Genomic DNA, 22,262 nt, shown 5'->3' on the forward strand with positions numbered 1-22,262 from the left:
CTGTGGTGCTCTTCCTATGAGGATGCCCTACTAGAGAGGTTTCCTCTTTCCTCAGGCTGTATCCCAGTGCCTTGTGGTATTGGCTCCCTATTGAAGAATTGTGTAACTCACTTCTTTGGTTTTTCTGCAGTCTGAATGTATCCTCAGACTGTGTTTTTCAAACTTTGAGTCGGAGTCAAACCTTCTTGAATCATTGGGATTCTTTTTCTCTTTTAAAAAACCCCAAACAGCAGCAGTTTTGTGAAGAGGGTCTAGGCTTCCTCAACCTCGGTCCTCCAGATGTTTTGAGACTACAGTTCCTATCATCCCTGACCACTGGTCCTGCTAGCTAGGGATCATGGGAGTTGTAGGCCAAAAGCATCTGGGGGGCAGAGCTTGAGGAAGCCTGGAACTGCTAACCACTCCTGCACATGCCAATAGTTCAAATCATTATTCCTCCATTACCCACCCAACCCCATGACTGTTGTTAATTTTTAAAAGAAGGAGAACACCCAGTATGGGACTCAAATATTTGCTTAACATCACTATCACTTCTGGTTTGATACTTAGACTTTTGTGTTTGCTTTTAACGTTGTTAAAAAAAACAACAACATCATTCTTCATCTCCCTGTACTTTAAAACTTGGGAAGTTCCCTATGGCCAGTTATCAGAGAAGACATGGAATGGTTAAAAGACCCTGATCAGCCAAAAAGAAGAGGAAAACATCAGATATCAATAAGCATCCCAGGAGTTATATGCAAATAGCCTGGGTCACAATCTGTAGAAGCCTGAAGGGAGATGGCTGGTGCTCAAGATGCTGCTGAGATTTTAGCTTACCTAAAGGCAGGAGCTTGCTTGTGGTGGCCCCATCTTAATTGATATGATTACCAAGTGTAAACCTTGGGGCTTCAACAAAATGGCCAGCATTTACTCTCTATGTCCCCCTGCCCCAGGTTTTCCTTAACATTCAAACTGAAGAAGAGTTCTGGAGAAGTCAAAAGTTTGCCCACTGTGATTATTGGATTTGCTAATCAGCTGACATTACTGTACAGTGGTACCTCGGGTTAAGTACTTAATTCGTTCCGGAGGTCCGTCTTAACCTGAAACTGTTCTTAACCTGAAGCACCACTTTAGCTAATGGGGCCTCCAGCTACTGCTGCGCCACCAGAGCACGATTTCTGTTCTCATCCTGAAGCAAAGTTCTTAACCTGAGGTACTATTTCTGGGTTAGCGGAGTCTGTAACCTGAAGCGTATGTAACCCGAGGTACCACTGTATATGATTTTTATGTTTCCTGTGTGCTGGGGAGTCAATGCAGTCTTATTGGCCACTAACAGAATTTAAGTTTTAAAAAACAAGCCTTCAGTCAGGAATAGGACAGGGAATAAAATGGATTCAGTTTGCAGTTAAAGTGTTTATCAAATTTGCCCTTTCCAAAACATTGTAGGAACCGAAACACAGCCATCCATCAAAATTCTCATTTATATGAAATATGCTAGGCAGATCTCCAACCAAACAACATTCACAAATATGTGTACATATTTGAACAAAGTGCACATAAACGTTATATTTGCGAAAATAACATACAAAAGGTGCATCAAGTTAGATAAAATTGCTTGCAAAAAATTGTACATTAGTCAAAACTGCATGTTAAAATGTGTTTATGGGGGGGTTGCACTAAAATGCTGAAGAATTTTCAAACCTAAAATAAAATCACAAATTGCAGCAGAAATGTGGAAATATGAATTTAAGATTGAAAAAATGAAAAATTGAGAGAACTGAGATTGATAGATTCTTCCATCCCTAGTCGGGAACATTGAATCTGTACTTTCATATCCTCTACTTTCTTTTCCTTTCTCCATTTTCTGTATAGGTTGAGTTATTATGCACAAATAATATTAGACCATACTTTTTATTCTTTCCTTTAGGCAATAATTATATTTCTGGGCATAATTAATTGCCCTTTTTCGTTTCTCCTGTTGTGTGGATAATGCAAACTGCTATCCCAAACCATTAATGTTTATAAGAGATAACACTATTTCTTTAATGATTCTTGGTGTTCATAAATGATTTCTTAATTTAGTGCAGACTGTGGAAAATGCCTTACAGCTTGATCTTAACCACATTCACTTGGAAGTAAATTGATTTCAAGAGGACTTTATTTGAAGTAAATGCATTTAAGATTCAGCTGAAAATGTCTTGCATAAATTTCATTTCGTTGCAGATGTAACGGTATGTCCTGTTATGCTTCAGTCCTTCAGAAGTTGTCCATTTAAGCTGCAGTCCTGTACATGCTTACCTGAGCGGAAGTCACATTGAACTCAATGGGACTTACTTTTGAGTAGACATGCATAGGATTGTATTGTTACTGCTATATATTGTCATTGGCATGTATGGCAGTAAAAAAGGGTTGTATACATGTGCAAATCTACTACCTCAATGTTGCAGCAATACTGAGAAGGCAAGATCTCTTTAGCAAGAATACACCTATACTTAAATAAAAGTATATGTGATAAATGCCTATTCTAAAATCAAATTCCAGGTGCCAATAGACATGCTTGCTTTTGAAAAAGTCCTTACCACTGCAGATCTATCTAGGCATTCTTTTATATGGAATGTTTTAAAAGTAAACTGGTGGTGACAGTTCTGTATGCTTTGATGCTTCTCTTGTGATTTTGAAAGCTGATGTATAAATACTTGGTAACCTCTCCTACCAACCTGTTTCTCTTTTCTCCTTTCCTTCTCTGTTCTCCTTCTGCACTGGCAGAGCACCTTGGATTAGAATTAAAGGGTATGGACTCAACCATTCATTCGTTAACCAGATACCATTACCAGCTGCTGACAGTCCTTCATATTGTATTTTGATAGCTTCAGTGGGATGGTTTTAAAAATCAGCTGTTCTGTTCCTTGTTCTGGCACAAATGGGGCCAAACATAATACCTAAAATTACACTAAAGGAATTAAATCCTAAATAATCTGCATGGGTTTATTGCAGCACTTTCCCCACTCGCCTTAGTGGGAAACGTGTCTACCTCAGGTGACATTAGTGGGCTGCGGAGACTGGTCTTTGTCACTTTTCTCTTCCGTGCTGCATTATGTTTGGATGTAAACTGAAAAATTGATCGTGTCATTCTGGAAAACCATCAGCTTGTATTATAGTGGGAGCAGTGGACAAACATTCCAGTAAGGAAAAGGCTGGTGTAAAAGAAATTAGGAAGTTGCAGCAATTCTACAAAGCTACCCTGGCTCTGAAAAAATAAACATGGAAAAGTCTGCTTTTATTTCCCCCTCTGCCTCACCCCATTATACTCCTTGTTCATTTGGAAGGAATCAATTTAAAATGATAGAGCTAGGTAGGTCAGGAGGAACTCTTTGACTTTCCCGATGTGGCTGAACTACAATTCCCACCGAAGATGGCCAGTGGCCAGGGATTATGGAAGTTGTAGTTCAACAACATCTGGAGGACTAAAGGACCCCATCTCTGACGGAGGCATATGTTGAAATGTAAGGCCCATAGCAGCCCGGTCCTATTTCACCAACACTAGCGCTAGGTTTAGATGAGTTCCCCAACAGCTGTTCTGAACATGACACAAAATAAAGTAAAACCCTGAGGTGGTAGGTTTCTGGGCTGTACCACTTCCAATTTCAAATAATAATAATAATAATAATAATAATAATAATATCTTTATTGTCATTGCCCCCTTCGGGGACAACGAAATTACTTGACTGCTCCATAAAAACACTAATTAAACAATACAGTATAATACAGCAAGGGAGATTAGATGACTTTCAAAGTCCGGGCTTCCCATTCAGGGCCAAGATCGCTCTGGAGAAGAAGCTGTTCTTAAGACGGGTCGTTCTTGTCTTCATTGTCCTGTATCTCCATCCCGACGGCAAGAGCTCGAAGAGACAGTGACCAGGATGCGATGGATCTTTTACTATGTCCAGTGCCTTCCTATGGCACTGGGTATATTTAGCCTTAAAAAAAAATACACAATTCACTGCATATACTGGATTTAAGGCCAAACTACATGTTTAAGAAGGGACACGGGTGGTGCTGTGGGTTAAACCAGTGTTTCCCAACCGGTGTTCCGCGGCACACTAGTGTGCCGTGAGACGTTGGCTGGTGTGCCGTGGGAGGGAGGCGGGCGAGTTGGGCGGTGAGAGGCAGCGGCGGCGAGGATCCGCGTCGAGCCGGGGGCGGCTCCGCGGTGGTGGTGCCGAGGTTTCTCTCTCCATTCTCCCCTCACACATACACACAGGAAATAACACAGGATCAGCTGACAGGACCCAGCCAATGGGGCGGCGGCGGGGCAGCACGTGCAAAAGGGAGGAGCGCGAGACAGCGGACGAGGAGGAGGCTGGCATGTCCGGGCAGCAGCAGCAACAACAGCAGCAGCAACTCCCGGCGACGGCTCCTCAAGCCCCGGGCAACCCTACTCCCTCACCGGCCTCGGCCGCCCTCCTGCTCCACCCGCCGCCGCCTCCCCCGCCGCCGCCAGCCACCTCGGCCCCACCGCCGCCCCCTCCTCCGCCCGCTATCGCCGCCACCACCACAACAGCCGCCGCCGCCTCAGCTACCGCCGTCCCTCAGTCCCTCGCTTTGCTGCCTCCTCCCCCCCCACCCCCAAAGCTTGGAGGTTCCCCGGCAAGGGGGAGGGAAAAAAATTGAAAACTTTCACTTTCGTGCGTCCCTCCTGGCGTGACGCTGCGCGCTGACGTCACGGGGCTGTAATGGTGGTGTGCCGCGAGATTTTTTTCATCAAACAAGTGTGCCTTTGCCCAAAAAAGGTTGGGAAACACTGGGTTAAACCACAGAGCCTAGGACTTGCCGATCAGAAGGTCGGCATTTCGAATCCCCACAACGGGGTGAGCTCCCATTGCTCGGTCCCTGCTCCTGCCAACCTAGCAGTTCGAAAGCACGTCAAAGTACAAGTAGATAAATAGGTACCGCTCCGGCGGGAAGGTAAATGGCGTTTCCGTGCGCTGCTCCGGTTCGCCAGAAGCGGCTTAGTCATGCTGGCCACATGACCCGGAAGCTGTACGCCGCAACCCCAGAGTTGGTCACAACTGGACCTAATGGCCAGGGGTCCCTTTAGCTTTACCTTACACGTTTAAGAGAGATTTATGAAGGGCTCTTCTAACATACATTTTCTGCTGGTTGAGTTTAGTAGCAGGCCAAGGAGGACTGGGTCCAAACAGTGGCACTGGGGAAGAGAATAGCCAACCTTTTTTTTCTCTGAACAGTTTTTGTCATCTAAATTGCTGCCAGGTCCTCTTTGCTGAGTGGAAAATACAGATAGAATACACTTTGGGTCTTAACACCTTAGACAGAAAGTGATGCTGAACCTTTCTCTCCAGTATGCTAGTTTCCTATGTGGAAGGAGAATTTTGTATGGGGAAACGTCCAAAAATCTCCCTCATCTCCAAGTGGTACAGGCCAGAATTCTATCACCCCTGCCCACCATAGGAGTGGCCTTCACAGAGCGCATGATGGAATAGTGTGAAAGCATTTACTGGACCTGCCCTTTAAAGATTGAGTGTTCCATGTTAATGAGAACTGCACATTCAACTGGAAAATCAGGATTCCCAGCTGTACATGCATAGAGACCCTTTCTCACTAATGCTTGATGCTGGCTTGTTACTGCTGGGTGTGTTTTGCCTATGTGTGGTGGCATTCATTGAATGCAAGAGGGGCTAGTTTGAAACCCACCCACCCTTCCCCTCCGCTTATTCTGCATCAGGTGTAGAAAGACTCTTGGGAAGAAGTACACGATCCCATTGCCAGAGGGACTGCGCTGGGGTCTGAATGTATAAAAAGCTAAACTTGGAGCATATCAGCAGTTTCTGTAGGAGGCTATAAAGCCATCCCTGATTATTATCAGCCCTGTAGTCTAACCAATGATCTGCTTCCTGCTTCTTTCCCCATTCACTCAATATAATAGCAAAACAGCTTGTTGTGTTGCCACACTGCTGTAGTAATTTCCAAGAAGAAACAATTCCCCACGCTTAAACTTAACAAACAGAAAAACGTGCTCACACGTATTCAAAGCTAGCTATCGTATCCCAAACATCTCCCTCCTTGTTTCCTATGTTCTACTAGCTTCAAGTGAGGTTTATGAGGCTGGTTTAAAAACAGACAAACAAATCCTTCCACATATGTCAGGGTGGAGAACCTCCCAGTTTGGCGCATGAGGCTGTTTCCCCCCAAATGATACCCTCTGGCCTCATATCTGATGTCTTTTCCCATGGGGACCTCAGTTGCACAGATGGCATCCCTGGCTCGCTTGGCCTTGGGAAGAGGTGAGGACAAGGCAGGGCGAAGCAGCGATACCCAAACACCCAGCAAGCCACCTGGCTATCAGGTGCTTGGGTGGTGTTGGCCAAGAGACCTTGATAGGCAGCTGAGTCATACCTGTGCTTAATGGACCTGGCGGTTATAGGAAGCACCCTCAAGTCCCCTTCCTTCTGCCTTGCAACTGTTCTAAATCCCTGCTCCACAGGTTTTCACATATTTCCTCCTCCTCTTGGCTATGTAGCACTGACACACGAATGAAGCCAGTGAAAAACTATAAAAGCAGAAGAATATAGAAAGGGACTTACTATAACATCAGGTGTCTTAGGAAAAGCACATGTCTTTCAAGCCTCAATGACAGTGAAAACCAAATGCTTGTGTTCAGAGAAAGCTTATAATAATACTTTCACTTGTATGGAACATGGAACTTAGTCCACAGTGCTTGGTGAACTTAGTCCACATTTACCCACACAATCAGTTTGCAGGACAGCCTATCTAGGAAAGAGAGGCAAGTGCTTTCCAGAAGGAGGGTATATATAACACTAGTGAGCCTTGGAACCCCCCCCCCCAAGCCTATTCCTGTGTGGAGTGTTTGTCCATGTTTCCAAATTACTACTGAATCTTGCAAAATTTCATAATGATAGCACCAAATGGACCTGTGTGAATTGATTAACCACAGTACATTCTCATCAGGTTCTTCTTTGTGGTGGGAATAGTAATAATAATAGTTCATAGCTCCCACCCCATACCATCTGCTGACAAGAATGTTGTAATTGAAGGGGAAATGTGCCTACTTATGTATCAGACCATAATTGTCAATTATCAGGAGATCCACTTCTGTGAACGAACAAACCTTATGTAGAAAGTGGCCTTGAATTGACAGTGCTCCTGAATCAAAAACACTTTGAAATGACATTTGGAATTGAGGATTTTTGACATCCCTACTTAGCTTAAACTTGTGTTGCTTTTTAAAAAAATGTATTTCTTTCTAGGCTCACTGTTATGCAAGAAATATCTTTTGCCATCCTGCCTCTTCTTTTCAGCCCCCCCCCCAGCCATGTGTGTACCTGTAACGCTTCGTGGATGACATTTCTTCACATGCACGTGATTTCCTCTTAACAAATTATCACACAAGATAATTTGTTATTTTTTAAAAATCACATTCTAGCACATGCATGAAAGAGTTACTGGACCCTGGCTCAAATTTCTTACAATTTAAGTGGAATTTCAAGTTGCTGTTTACATTGCCTCATATTCTCACTGTACAAACCTGTATAAGTTTACATGTTATAAATTGTTTCATAGCTAATTATTTTTGCTGAACATTAAGGTCTCTAATTTCAAATGAAACTTTGTGATTCCAAAGTATTGTCACTACACAGTAATAGATATAACAACAAATGAGATTTGCAGCACAGGCCTAGACATGTCTACTCAGAAGTAAGCTCCACTGAGTTGAAGGAGACTTACTCCTCCGTGATTTGTATAGGATTGCGGGTGCTGCCATCAAATGTTTGATGTTGCAAATGGATGAAGACAGAATTTTTATGCAGGTCTCAAATGGTGGATTGATCGGCTCATACTTGCAGCCACATTTCATGTCAGAGATTAGGATTTCATGTGAGAGAAATAAGATTATGAAGAAAATTATTACCTTGATAGTTTTGCTCCTCCAGATAGTTAACAATTCACTGCTGAATTCAAGAAAATTCCTAATAAATCTTGGTGAGGACTTAATTTTATCACTAGGAAGAATTATATTCACCAATCTGAGAATCGACATTTGAGGTTTTTTCTCTTTCTTTCTTTCTTTCTTTCTTTCTTTCTTTCTTTCTTTCTTTCTTTCTTTCACATCCTGCCTTATAGGAAACAAACAGATCCCCCCACGGCAGTTCACAATAAACATCAACCTATGTTGTTGTTGCTGCTGTTTTTTATAAACCTCACAACCAAGAAACAATATAAAACTATTAAAAGCTATCAGGATCCTTCCCACCAGGCAGCTGGTAGAAAAGCCTTGTGGTGGTGAGATCAGAGGGGGGTAATCCCAGTTGGAGCAGATCTGAGGTTGTGGTCATGGAATTTATTTTATTTTGAAGCAAAGTTAAAAGACCAAGATCACTAAAGAAATAAACTCACAGATAAATTATTGTATTAAATCTGGCTACTTTTGCAGAGTACCAAGATTCATGGGTACAGCACTCAATAACAACACTCTATCATAGTAAGACTTGTTAGCTATTTGTTGTAGCTGTGAAGAACAAATTTTCAAACTTTTAGAAATTACACTAAATACAGTGAACCGTGTACCAATATAAAAGTCTTCAGTGTGCCCTTTCTCTATATATGTGAAACTTCTTCCATCTAGGCAGTCTCAGCATAGGGTTGTTCAGGGAAGGGGTGTTTAAATGTGCAGCATTAGTAACAGACTGAAAAATTTCCTGATGGGCAGCCTTTCTGTTTCTTGCCCCAAAACATGTTCAAGGCTGGTTCAAATCCTCTAGTTTCTGATGAAAGCAATGTGAATCTTGGGTCTTCTTTAAATTGGTAGATGCCAAGGTTGGGGCAGCCTGATACCAGTTCAGATTTCTGGTGTCTAATCTATGATATAAAGTCAAAGGAGATGCTCTGCATTCTAAAACCATCGTCTGCAGTATGCCTGTCTAATATTGCAAAGTGCTGAAAATTTAGATGCGGCTCAGCTGCCAGGGCCCTTGCTGAGATTTCAAATTAAAATGTGGGAGTGGCCTGTATACTCTTCAAGAGAATTGGACCCCCCCCAAATATATTTAGTTAGCTAGTTAATTTATAGACCACTTCATATTTCAGCAGAAATCTCTAAGCAGTTCACGTATCACAAAAAAGGGGTACAGTGGTACCTTGGTTTATGAACTTAATCCGTTCCGGAAGTCCGTTCTTAAACCAAAGCATTCTTAAACCAAGGTGTGCTTTCCCATAGCAGTGGGGGACTCAATTTACAAATGGTACACACTCAACAGGAAGCGGAACATGTTCTGCTTCCAAGGCAAAGTTCACAAACCAAAACACCTACTTCCAGGTTTGCAGCGTTCTGAATCCAAGTTGTTCATAGACTAAGCTGTTCTTAAACCAAGGTGCCACTGTATTGGTATAAGAAATCAGTAGCTGAAGGCGGCACTACTCACCTGACCTCTCTCTGGCTGAGTCGCTGCTGTATTCAGGGATGGCAAGCGGGCAGGGTGAGGCCAACGTGGTACAAACACCATGACAGGAGCAATGGATTGGCACCAAGCTCTTTGCCACCTTGCCCCTTCCCACCCTGGTTCTCAGCTGGCGAGAGGTCAGTTGCGGTGACACAGCCCCCCCCCCCAACATTCAAAAGGAAACTCTGATGATACTATATGGCTCATAATTATTCCACCTACAGCTCATCTTTGTAGCATAGATCTTTTCCGATCACAAACCAGGCAGAGAGGAAGGGTTTGGGGACTGGCATGTACAAACTGGTGAAAACTGGCACTTGCTTTCCCTGTTTCCAGCTTTGCATGTCCTGAGTATAGAGAGATACTCTAACATCTCAAGTGAGAAAAAGGCTTCTCATCTTACTGATAGTCAGTGGGATTTGCCCATTTAAGCCGCTTTGAGCTAGAGTTATAATAGCACATTCCCATTTTGAAAAGCAAGGTATGGGTGTGAGGGGCCTAATGTGTGCCTGCAAATTCTGACAGCCAAAGTATAAACCTCCTGAGTGCTTATATACTGGAAAGGTAACACAGTAGCCAAGCCATAGAATCCTCAGGTATAGTCACACCTGAGGCTGAAAGTGAAGTCTACAGTGCCCTTCAGTTCTCTGGCATCAGAATGAATAGCAGGCGAGAGGCTAAAAGGCGCTTTAAGCCTGATATTTGAAAACACTCTTTTTAAGGCTAGGTTTGATACCCACTTTTTGGAATGGAATTTAAGCTGTAAATTGCTTAGGACATCTAAGAAATCTTGATCGTCACATAGGTCATTATTGAAATTTCCTTCCTGGTCCTAAAGTGGGAATGAGTTTTTCTTTCACCATTTGTCAGGCAGTAGATGCCAGCAGTGACAGATGATAAGAATCTCTGGTTTTGGTGCCTTCCTTTCTGAGTAAAGGCCAGGTCCTGATCCTTCCAGCACCTCTACTTGGTTGGATGACACACAGAGGACTCTGGGAAGTAAAAGAGGGAACTGTTGTTTTTTTTGTTTTTGTTTTGCTAAATCCTAAAGAACACCCGGTCAGTTTTCAGATGCCAACAAGCCTAAAAGTAAAATGAAACCACCACTTCACAGAGAACAATCTCTTCTACACAAGATCCCTGCATTGGTGATAATGCTGCATTTTAAGCTTCTTAATCCCTCGTAGGATTACTGATAGCCCCTTCTTAAGACATGTGTTGGCTTGCAAAATATGTTGGATGGCAAGCATTAACAGAACGACACAGAGCACAGCCAGCGCTGCACCAGCAAATTCATATTGCATCACAAATGTTAAAAGTAGGACAAAATGAAAAATGAAAAGAATGAATGCATCTGAGCATTTGCTATATGCACCGCCACAGAAGGCACAGAACTCATAATACGTTTGATTGCTATTCTTAAATGAATGGTGAAAGAAGTGAAACAAGTGAACATGAGTAAGTAAAAGGTGCAAATAGGTATAACTGCTCCATTCTTGCTGCCTGAACATTTAGACTGCAATCCTATGCATGCCTACTCCAAAGTAAACCTACCGAGGTAAACAGGGTGTGTTTGGATTGCTCCCTGATTGCATTGGAGCATACCTTTTAGGCATAGCTGTCAACCTTCCCTTTTTTGCGGGAAATTCCCTTATTCCATCGCCGTTTCCCGCTGCTATCCCGGATTGTTAGTATCCTGTAGACTGTCTCCGGGACAGGTGAGGCTGCTGATCCCTTATTTTCAAATCTGAAAGTTGACAGCTATGCTTTTAGGGCATGTTATTTCATTTATTGGTTCAAATTTCACAGCACAGCAAAAGCTTACCTTTCATGCTTTAAAGTGCATTACTCCTTTATTTCTATAGCTGTGTTCAAATAGAGGAGCTCAGACTCTTATTGTGGAATAAATCAGAAGTTCATGGGCAGTGACCCCCCCCCCCCCAAATTAGCCTCCTTGTTAGTTCATACCACTTTTTTGTGAAATATCTTTAAAAGTGAAGTAGAATTCATATGGGCTGAAAAGTTACTCTAAGGATGTGAAAGAAATGAATTGATTTGTAAGACTCTAAAATAAGGGCCTGGTTAAAATTTGTGCACAGGTATTTGCAACAAACTTCAGCTGCTGGTTTGGTTGCAAAAAAACACCCAAAACAAACCCCCACACATCCAAAGGGATCATTTTCAGTGGGCGATGAAAGGGTTAAGCAGTTCTCCCTCTTCCTGCTTCTGTACTCTAAGCTGTCACTTCCTAAAGCAGCTTTTCTGCAACAAAAGCAGCCAGGAGAGTTTTGTGACACTTGTTTGCCCCTAAGATTTGATTAGGCCTTCAGACAGAGCTTTTCATGCCAAACAAGGGAACTGCCTTAAATTATAAAGTATGTATGCATATACAAAAAGACAAAAAAGTTTGTGTGTGTGTATCTGTTTCTAGTTCTATATAAACCAAAATATTCCATATACCTAAAATATCTGATTACTGCCTATAGTGAAGTGCTAATGTACCGTATTTTTCGCTCTATAACACGCACCTGACCATAACACGCACATCGTTTTTAGAGGAGGAAAACAAGGGAAAAAATATTCTGAATGAAACAGTGGACGTATCATTTTTGTGCTTCATGCTGTGGCCACAGACATGTGATCTGATGGTGAATTTGGGGTGACCCAATGCAAAAATCCTGAGAATCCCTGTGGATCCATGCTTTGTAACCACGTTTTTGCACCATTGCAGCCCCAGGCAACAGTGGGTGCGTGATTGGGGGGGGGCAGGCTGTAGCCATGGACATGCTATGTGCTCTGATGGTGAATTTTGGCTGACCCAATGCAAAGATCCTGAGGATCCATGTGGACCCATACTTTTTAACCACGTTTTTGCACCATTGCAGCCCCAGGCAACAATGGGTGTGTGATTTTTTTGGGGGGGGACAGGCTGTAGCCATGGACATGCTATGTGCTCTGATGGTGAATTTTGGCTGACCCAATGCAAAGATCCTGAGGATCCATGTGGATCCATGCTTTGTAACCACATTTTAAGTGGGGAGGGAAGGAAAAACACAGAAGGCTAAGAATGCAGGAGAGGGCTATAACGTGAGGAAAGGAAGGCAAAAGTTTCCCCCCACCCACCCACACAAGCCAGCCACTGTTTAAGGATTTCATCCTTTTAAATGGAAGAAAGCATATTTGAATGCTGTGTGTCTCCAAAAACAAAAAGCAGGAAGTCAAATCAGAATTTTAAGCCGAACCTGTAATCTCTCTTCCCTTCACAAACATTGTTCCCTCCGGAGCAGGGACAGGATAGAGCGACGCTCTGCTCTCCTCTCTACTTGCCTGGAGGGGAGGGGCTTTCCCTGCTCTTTGTTCGGACGCTCTGCTCTCCTCTCTACTTGCCTGGAGGGGAGGGGCTTTCCCTGCTCTTTGTTCCGTTTGAGCAAACACAGCAACGAAACAGAGCAGGGTGGGCAGTAAGACCCTGAGGCAGAATGCAGGGAAGCTGCCACTTCCTCTCTTCAGGCTTCCCTTCTCCCTGAAGCGCGGTTTGATTTTTGCCTTATTTTTCGGCTCCAGGGACCACACATTCGCTGCATAACACGCACAGACATTTCCCCTTCCTTTTTAGGAGAAAAAATCTGCGTGTTATAGAGCGAAAAATACGGTACTTCATTACAAAACTTCGGTTTGGGAGGGGATCATTTTCAAGGTCATAACCTTCTCTCTTTTATGAAATTGTAACTTAATATTATGCATGTGTACCCAACAAGTGTAACTTGAGAATTATTTGGCGCAGACTACGAATTTTGGATTTTTATGATTTATATTGCCTTATCTGCAGTCATTCCTTACTCAGACTCCATTCCCAGGGAGACTACTCAGTCTCTCACCCCATCCAATTCAGGGCCTGATTTGGTGATCTGGATCCAGCCCTCATTAATTTTGGATCAATCTGAGCCCAGTGCAACCTGATCTGGGACTGGAAATCAAAACCTTGTGTTCATGTTCACTTAAACTCCGAAATCAAAATGGCCATTACTTTTTTGTTTTTTCCACATGGTAGCCTCCCAACATTAGCCTTGCCAAATTTCAGACAGTCATTTTCTGCTTGTGTTTAAGTTTGTATCCCCCCCCCCCACAAAAAAAGAAACTAATTTTATTAAGACTGTACTGCACTGATGTATGTAATATTACCCTGTAGGTGTGCTGCTTGCTCACTGACTGTGTACAATGTATTGGACTGTGTACAACGAAGTCACAAGACTTAGACACAAACACAGAAGACTAAGTATTAATACAGAAAACAGAACACAGCTGTAAATAAAATGCAAACCTAACCTTAAAAACTAGGGCCAAAATTTGGGGTAGCGGGGAAAACAACTGGTTATTTTGTGGAAGGGTGGGAAAGGATGGGAGACAAATAGGTATGAGAGATGCTAAGCCAACACTTCAGCTGGTGGAGGAGCTGCAACAAGCAAGCCATTGGCACTCTACTCTCGTATAAAATGCCCCAATGAGAGAGACACAGTTGTTGAAGAACCTCATTTCAGACAACATGGAGGGAGATACACCAAACAAACAAACAAACAAACAAACAAACAAACAAACATGACTGGCATTAGAGACCAGATCTACCATTTCTAGGAAATTTGGTGACTGAGTGGATGTGAGACATTGTTAGACCTGGCCTCTAAGAAAATTATATTCCAGGTTTGCTTCTCTGTTGTTTCTCAGTGGGCGAACCTGCATCTAAACGCCACCTGTTCACTCACAGTTGTAGCCCCCCAGTCTTTCCCTGGTTTCCTTCCCTCTCCCAGCCTTTAACCAGGTGTGCTTCTGCTCCAGTTGACCTGACAGGCTCACAACACTGGGCTACACCTTCATGGTGGCCATATGCTACTCTAAGCCTGCCTCCGCCCAGCAAAATGTGTATACTAACACTGAGTTACTTTGCAGGGTCAACATAACCCATGCTTTCTCGGCATCAGTCCTACCCTCTGCAATATGAGCATAATAATGGTGGCCTTTTTTGCATTGGCATTAGCCCAGTAATTTTTTTAGTGTTTACTAACTCAGAAAAATAATTTGTGTATGAAATAAGATATGAGTCAGAAAGATCTTTGCTGCTGCCTTTGTCTTTGAGCTACTACACCTCAACCACAGCAACACTACAATTCTGGATAGCAGAATTGCTTTCTGTGGGGCAGCAATTGCTTCTCCACCATTAAAGACTTTCAGAAAAGTCTTAAGAACAAACCAAGATGTTCCTGTTTTGAAGACTATATAATTCATGTTTAATTCAAACCTTCTCTTTGCCTTATTGGCTAGATCTTCTTTCCTAAAAGTCAGTTATTGCTGACACTTCATTCATTGACCAAAAGTACTGAAACGCGGGAGCAGGCTAGTCTGTCATAAAAACCAATGGGCGAGCATGGTGCCTGCAAATGGTGTCTCATATCTCGTGTCCCTCAAGTGCTAGAGACAAAATTTAAAAAAAGGAAAAGAAAGCTGAGAAACTGGAGATTGTGGCTTATTCAGGGGAGTGTGGGCAATTGCCCTCCCTGTCTTCCCTGCAGACACCCATGCAGGCAACCCATTTCCCCCCAGCAAGTAATCACTTCCAACCATTGGTTCATCTGCACAGCTTCTGATAGCACAGAAGCTGGGTCTAGACACATCAAAGAAGCATTTCAGTTAAACGCGTTGTAAATTTAAATAGGGAAATCTGGTAGAGAAAAACGGGACTCCACAATGTTATATTGCATATACAACGCATATAAATTGCTTCTTCTTTACCAATGTAGCTGAGTCCTGGATGCTCCCCTACTCCTCTGCTGTTCTTAGAGGCTCCAGTAGCCAAAAGATACACAGTGGTTCAGTTTCTCTTCCACTGTCTTCTGGTTAGTTGTGTGTGTTCTGTGACTTCTAAATCAGTGTTTCCCAAACGTTTTTGGGCAACGGCACACCTGTTTACCGGGAAAAAATCTCGCGGCACACCACCATTAAAGCCCCGCCCCGTGACGTCAGCGCGCAGCGTCACGCCGGGAGGGACGCACAAAAGTGAAAGTTTTTTCCCTTCCCCTTGCCGGGGTGGGAGGAGGCAGCAGAGCGAGGGATTGAGGGACGGCGGCAGCTGAGGCGGCGGCGGCTGTTGTGGTGGTGGCGGCGATAGCGGGCGGAGGAGGAGCCGTCGCCGGGAGTTGCTGCTGCTGCTGTTGCTGCTGCTGCCCGGACATGCCGGCCTCCTCCTCCTCCGCTGTCTCGCGCTCCTCCCTTTTGCGCGCGCTGCCCCGCCGCTCGGCACCAGCACCGCGGAGCCGCCCCCGGCTCGACGCGGATCCTCGCCGCCGCCGCCGCCTCTCGCCGCCCGACTCGCCCGCCTCCCTCCCACGGCACACCAGCCGGTGTCTCACGGCACACTAGTGTGCCGCGGAACACCGGTTGGGAAACACTGTTCTAAATGCTACCAGAGTTAAGAGATGATGGACTATAATACGGGGCTCAGAGCGAAGTGTATGTAGATATATATTTCCTTTGGCCACTTTACCAACAAAAAATGAAACTCAGCAAGTGTTTCCACTGTGGGTCAACATGAATTTTCTGCAGTATTGAAGGACATTTGTGAGTATGAAAAGACACCACTGACATAGTGCCAAAAAAGAGAAAAGAAACAAAGTAGATCAATATATATACAATGTGCATATTGTTTTATGTGTTATATTTATTATTTTATGTAGACATAATTACATAATTTAAACAACTGCAATACATTTCATCAGTGGGGAAGGATGACCGTGTGATCTGAATGCCGGCTTACTGCGCTGTTCAGGTGCTAAGCATTGATGGGCAACTTCAAGGCCCCTCCTTTCTCTTCTCAGGGTTGTTTATCTTTAAACCAGACTTGGACCAGATAGCCCTTCAAATAGAGAGGTTCTTCAAATGCAAGACCGCTCTCTGTAAAGTAGGACACATGAGACCTCTGTGAGATGGAAGAACTGCCATGTTCTTGCTTGAATGCTGTCATACATTGGGTATTCTACAAATAGTTGTTCAAAAATGAAGTACCGTAGGTTTGTGGGATTATTAGAAAACATGGAAGAGATGTCTTGGAAAGAAAAAGGAACCCAGTGTGAATTGTTTTTTATTGGATTTGATTCACATAGACAGGAAATAGTAAAAGCAAAGGTTTGGAGAGAAGTAGAATATCTACACCTAATGTTGGGTTAGGAGTACAGATTTTAGTGTATAAATCAGGAAAAGAGCCCATTGGGTTCCAATCTCCTAGTGAGAGGGTTGGTATATTCAGAATTCACATTTTTAAACTGATATGTTTTTAACTGCTCATTGTTTTTATGTCATTTGCAGAAGCTGAGGAGCTATATCAGAAGAGAGTTCTGACCATAACTGGGATTTGTGTTGCATTGCTTGTTGTGGGAATAGTGTGTGTGGTAGCCTACTGTAAAACCAAGTGAGTGACATTTCTTAATAGTGAAGAGAGCTTTTATAATGCATGGGCAGTTTATGCCGTTCTTAAAGTTCCAATTGTTACCAGCCTAAAATACTGTTGTGTGTAACCTGAGCTCTGAGTGGCGTCACTGCAGGGATTCCAGCACTTACCCAAGGGTCAGTTTCACTGGACACATAGGGTTTTATTTACACCTATATGCAACCTTACTAAGCTTTAGGGAGGAAAAGGAAGGGAGTGGGTCTACTGTTTTCAGCAACTGATGTAACATGCAGTTCCAGAGTGCCTTCAGACGGACAGCTGCTAGTGTCACCCTGCAGCATAGCTACATGGGAGGAGGCTAGAGCAGTGTCCACTCGCCAGGAAAGGCATGGGGCCGAGTGAGGCAGAAGTGAGGTCATGGGAGCTCTGGGTTCTTGTTGGTCCCACAAGTGGGTGAATGCTTCCACCCTCTGGGAGCTCTCCCCACCTCATGGCCACCTTGCCCCACTTCCATTCCTCAGGGATCAACACCAGTGCTGCTACCTGATACCCTCAGGAGCCCATGGTAATTTACATTGTTCACAATTTTAGAAATATAGGCAAAAAGCTGTTGAAGTGTGAATTAGAAAATCTTTAAAGAAAACAAAACACAAAAACTGATAAAGTGGTGCAAACCAGAACAGTAATAGTGAAAGTTTACTGAAGTGTAGATATTATTATTATTATTATTATTATTATTATTATTATTATTATTATTAATTTACTAATTATTACTATTTTTTCAGCTGCTTTATCTCGCTCAAGGCAACCCAAAGTCATTTACAACCAAACAAAAAACCCCACAGACTGACATTGAAACCATATGTAAGCCAATAGGCTCCCTCTCTCAATACATCAATGCACACACTGAAAACCATGCCTTAGTCTAACGAGAACAACAAGGCAGGAGAGTAGTGCTAAGAACAATTCCCAGCTGAAGTAATTGTACTACTGTTCTCTTCATGCATCTCCAGTGTCTTATCTAACCTGATAAAGTTCCCATGTGCAAACTGCAAAGATTGAACACAAGCCAAAATTCTCTCATTCCATCCTTTTGTCCAAAGGGGGACCCTGCCTTCCTTGGCACGAGGATGCAGTAAAAAGAGCTGACCATTGTCAAGCTTTGTATTTCCCTATTTATTTATTTTTAATGTTGATTTCATTTTCAAAGGTTTACATACTTTGCCATCAACAATACGTTTAATTTTTCCATTGACTTCCCATCTCTCCTACCATGATGTTCTATGTTTATCTTTTAATGCTGTATCGTTTAACTTATGACACTCCATATATACATCCTAAGTTACTGGCATTAATGTCTTTCTACTGTTGCTCATATTTCAAATCCTACTGGCATTTTCATGCAATTACAATAGTCCTTTTGATATTCTACAAAAGGTTTCCAATCCTCAAAGAACATTTCGTCATTTTATTCCCCCATTCGTAACTGAATATCTTTTCAGGATGAGTGCAAGCATCAGTAAAATGTATTAATCTGTTTAACTCTTTAGAAAACAGAGAAATCAAATGCATAACCATTTGCGGCAAAATATGTGTCCAGCCCATCAGAACAGAAACCTTGCAAATGGCCCTAGTCACCCCCGGCTGGACCCTGAGGAAATTCAGATGGCTGATGTAAGTAGCGTTTTTTTTTAAAAAAAAATCAGGGTGTGGGAACCTCTGAAATGGCAATGGGGGGAGGGGATAGATCAAGGACAGAGAGGGAAATGGTCATTTCCTCCTGCTGCTGCTCCCCCCCCCCATTCTATTTCTATTTCCCTTCTTCACTTTCTCCCTCTTTTCCCTCCCTTGGCTTTTCCAGAGGCAGTTCATGTAGTAGCTTATTTTTTTTAAAAAAAATATTTATTGAAATTTTACAAATTATATCAGACAAAACAATACACACAAACACAAACGAAAAAGAACAAGTATAATTTCAAAACCTTATTTTCTTAAAACTTATTTCACCGACCTCCTCATACCTCTACGAACACACCTGGTGTCTTTCCCAGGGATGGGGGAGAACTTTCATTGCATTTAGAGGCGGATCCATCAAATTCACACTTTCTAGAACAATCTGAGAACCAAAACACAGAACCTTCCTTCAAAATTGGCAATTAACTGAGTGTTGTGATGTATGTCTCCAATCAAACAGTGTTTACAAATATGCATATATTCACAGTAAGGTTTGCATTAAAAAGGAGTCTGTTAGTGGAAATAACATAAAAATGCATCGTATTAGGACAAAGCGCTTGCAAAAGTGTGCGCATTATGTAAAACCGCATTTTTAAAAGTCGGTTTGGAGAAACTCACCCAAAAATGCCGAATAATTTTCATTGCTGTGGAAATGTGGAGAACTGAATTTAAGATTGGAAAAATGAGATACGGAGATCACTGAAATTTGCAGATCCTTCCATCCTTTGTGCTGCCCACTTTGACAGCCACGGTGTGGCTTCCGGCTGCCCCCACCGCTGCCTTGCAATGCCTTCCAGTAAGGATAACGGGGGAGGGCCTTCGTCATGAAGCAGCCCCCACCCTTCGGCTCAATTAATTGGAGGATTCCGGTTTGCTATTATAGTTGTTTCTTTTAAAGATTGCAAGTTAATCTTACTGCATTTTGTCATATGCAGCCCTGTCCTGGGCTTAAAGGCTGGGTAGGAATTAAACATGATAATAAGTGTTAGCTTCATTTGGGTAGTCTGAGATGAGCATTTCAGCTGGTGCTATTTGGTGTGTGGAAAGGGGTTTCATTCCTCACTGGCTTAGTATTTTGGCAAGACTTAAACGTCTCTAAAGAGATTGTTTTTCTGCTCGGGTGATGCAACTATTGCTGTTATATGCAGGTTGTCTCCTCCGGTGGTATGTGTTGCTCTGCATCTTTCGTGTTCTGTGCTTTGCTGCTGGGGAGATGCCAGCCCAGAGATTAGCATCACAAGGTCATAAGCTTTTAAAAGCAATCATAAGCAGCACTTCCAGGCAGGCTAATTGTTTTGGAGGTTCTGAAATTGAAGAACAAAAGTCAAGCATATTTAGGGCGGTCTGAATTGGCTGGCCTAATTCTTACCCTCTGTAAATGGAAGCATAATGTAGTATGGTTTATAACAAGCCTATAAATAAAACAATGTTTTCAGCTTAAAATTGATGACAGATAATTTGTGACTTTCCGCCCAGTATATGTCGAAAAACGTTCCTGCTACTGAGCATGTCATACGAAGGGAAACGGAGACCACTTTTTCAGGGAGCCATTCCTGCTCACCATCCCACCCGTGCTCCACAGGGACTCCGAATTCAAGGCAAAGGTACTTCACACCCCAGCTTCAAAACTCAGTTTTGCCTCAACTTACCTGCATAGTGATCTGTGCATCTGCAGACATCTGGGAGTGCAGAAAAGCCCTTCAGTTAATGGCATGATGGAAATGTTCCTTGCGGGCCTGTGGCCTCATTTGCAACAGTTTAGTTTCAGTAATTGACTTTTGCTTGTGCCTCTGACATTTTGCTTTCAGATCTCACCTCCCTCATGCTAGCAGGGTCCTCTTATCTTTCTAGAGTCAGTCAGGAAGGAAGAAAGAAAGGGGTGAGCAGCCTGGCTCTCTCTCTCAAAATCAGTTGTGCCCCTTTGAGTGTTTCTGTCCAGCTCTGAGTGGGTTTGAGCAGTAAGAAGGAGTGGTGAAAGGGGTGAGATGGGTCCCAAAGAAAATGCTCCACATGGAACTCTGTGCTCTTAACCCCTGCATGCCCAGGTATAAGTAGAAACACAGGGAACAGCTGCGGCTGCATTCATTACCAGCCTCCTTTCTAGCCCATCCTCTTTCTCCAAGAAGCTTAGAGCTGCATACCTGGGGTTAGACCATTTTATTCTCTCACAAGTCAAGCCTGCTAAGTAATTTGTGTGGATCCATGCAGTATGAGGCTGCTGGGAGGGATCCAAAGTCACTTGCTCTGTTTGATCCGCAGACATGGAAGCCACACTTGGAGCTTGGAGCAGACAGAAAGCCTGTCTTCGGACTGTCAGTCTGGGATTCTGCTGTCTTCAGTGGGGACCAGCAAATGCAACAGCCCTGCCTGCGTGGAGGCTCGCGCTCGGAGGGAGGCTGCCTATGCCAGCGAGGAGCAAAGGAGGCCCATGATGCAATACAGAGACTCCGTGGATTCCCTTCGAGACTCGCCACATAGTGAGAGGTCTCGTTTTCTGCTGTTATTCTCGCTTGCTGTTCCCACTTGCTTGTCAGTATGGATGGTGTTTCACAGACCTGAAAAGCAGAGAAAAGTCCCCCCTCACACAATGTCCAGTCTCCCTCATGAAACAGTGAGCGAGAAGGAGGGGGATGGTGAGAGCTTTGAGCATCAATTCCAGAGTCAAGATGAATAAGCTGAGTTAAAGGGTTTTTCTGTTTTTGTTTTGCAACACACACACACACACACACACACACACACACACACACACACACACACTAAAAGGCCATGTGGCATAATGGCTAAGGGCTCGTCCACACTTACTTTTGCTCTGCATTTCTAGGTCTGGGCTTTCCAGGTCTGTGTCCGACAGTTTTGTTTGTTTGCCCCACTGCTTTCCCTGCAAAAACCTTGCTTCTTAATGCTGAATTGGAGTAAATGGCATTCTGCGGAAAACTTGAATTGCCATTTGCTCTGATTCAGCAATAAAGAGCAGGTTTTCCTGGGAAAAGCAGTGGGATGACAAGGACAACTACACTTGGACATAGACCGGGAAAGTGAAGACCTGTGCCTAGAAAGTGTGGCGCAAAAGGTAAATGTGAATGAGCCCCAAGAGTCTGGATTAGGAGGCCCAGGGTTAAAATTTGCCATAAATCCACTTGATAGCTGTAATCTGTTCCAGCCTCACCATATGCAACCTGGGGGAAACAGCACTGACTTGCTCTGCAGGTCTGCTGCTGTTGCAGAATCACAACAATATAATCTAGGTGGAGTGGTTTGCATGCTGTAAAGCACCACTGTGATCAAAGCTTGCCCCAAGCCAGGAGCTTGCCATGTGCTTAGTTCTTTGACTCTTAACAAATCTTCCTCACTGATCTCTTTCCCATTTCCTCCAGTGCTGCCATGCGACTTCCATCTTAGGCTCACACAGAACTGGAAACTGAACAGTGTGAGCCAATGTGGTGTAGTGGTTAAGAGCGGTAGTCTCGTAATCTGGGGAACCGGGTTCGCTTCCCTGCTCCTCCACATGCAGCTGCTGGGTGACCTTGGGCTAGTCCCACTTCTCTGAAGTCTCTCAGCCCCACTCACCTCACAGAGTGTTTGTTGTGAGGGAGGAAGGGAAAGAAGAATGTGAGCCGCTTTGAGACTCCTTAAAGGGA

The 22,262-nt window shown here is 43.6% G+C and overlaps 1 protein-coding gene across 6 annotated transcripts in view; it reads left to right on the forward strand.

The window, feature by feature from the left end:
- The window catches only part of NRG2 (neuregulin 2), a 137,351-nt gene that overhangs the window by 111,489 nt on the left and 3,600 nt on the right, over positions 1-22,262 (forward strand). For 3 of the 6 annotated variants that reach the window (XM_083519312.1, XM_083519315.1, XM_083519317.1), the window contains exons 6-10: positions 2,746-2,769; positions 16,809-16,911; positions 18,441-18,564; positions 20,101-20,228; positions 20,884-21,108. In XM_083519312.1, coding sequence (XP_083375438.1) covers positions 2,746-2,769; positions 16,809-16,911; positions 18,441-18,564; positions 20,101-20,228; positions 20,884-21,108 — 604 coding nt within the window. The remainder of the gene's footprint in view (positions 1-2,745; positions 2,770-16,808; positions 16,912-18,440; positions 18,565-20,100; positions 20,229-20,883; positions 21,109-22,262) is intronic. The other 3 variants (XM_083519313.1, XM_083519314.1, XM_083519316.1) reach the window with 1 other exon arrangement.

The sequence above is a fragment of the Podarcis liolepis genome, assembly GCF_965112155.1.
Source record: "Podarcis liolepis genome assembly, chromosome: 8".
In the NCBI taxonomy this organism is placed as follows: Eukaryota; Metazoa; Chordata; class Lepidosauria; order Squamata; family Lacertidae; genus Podarcis; species Podarcis liolepis.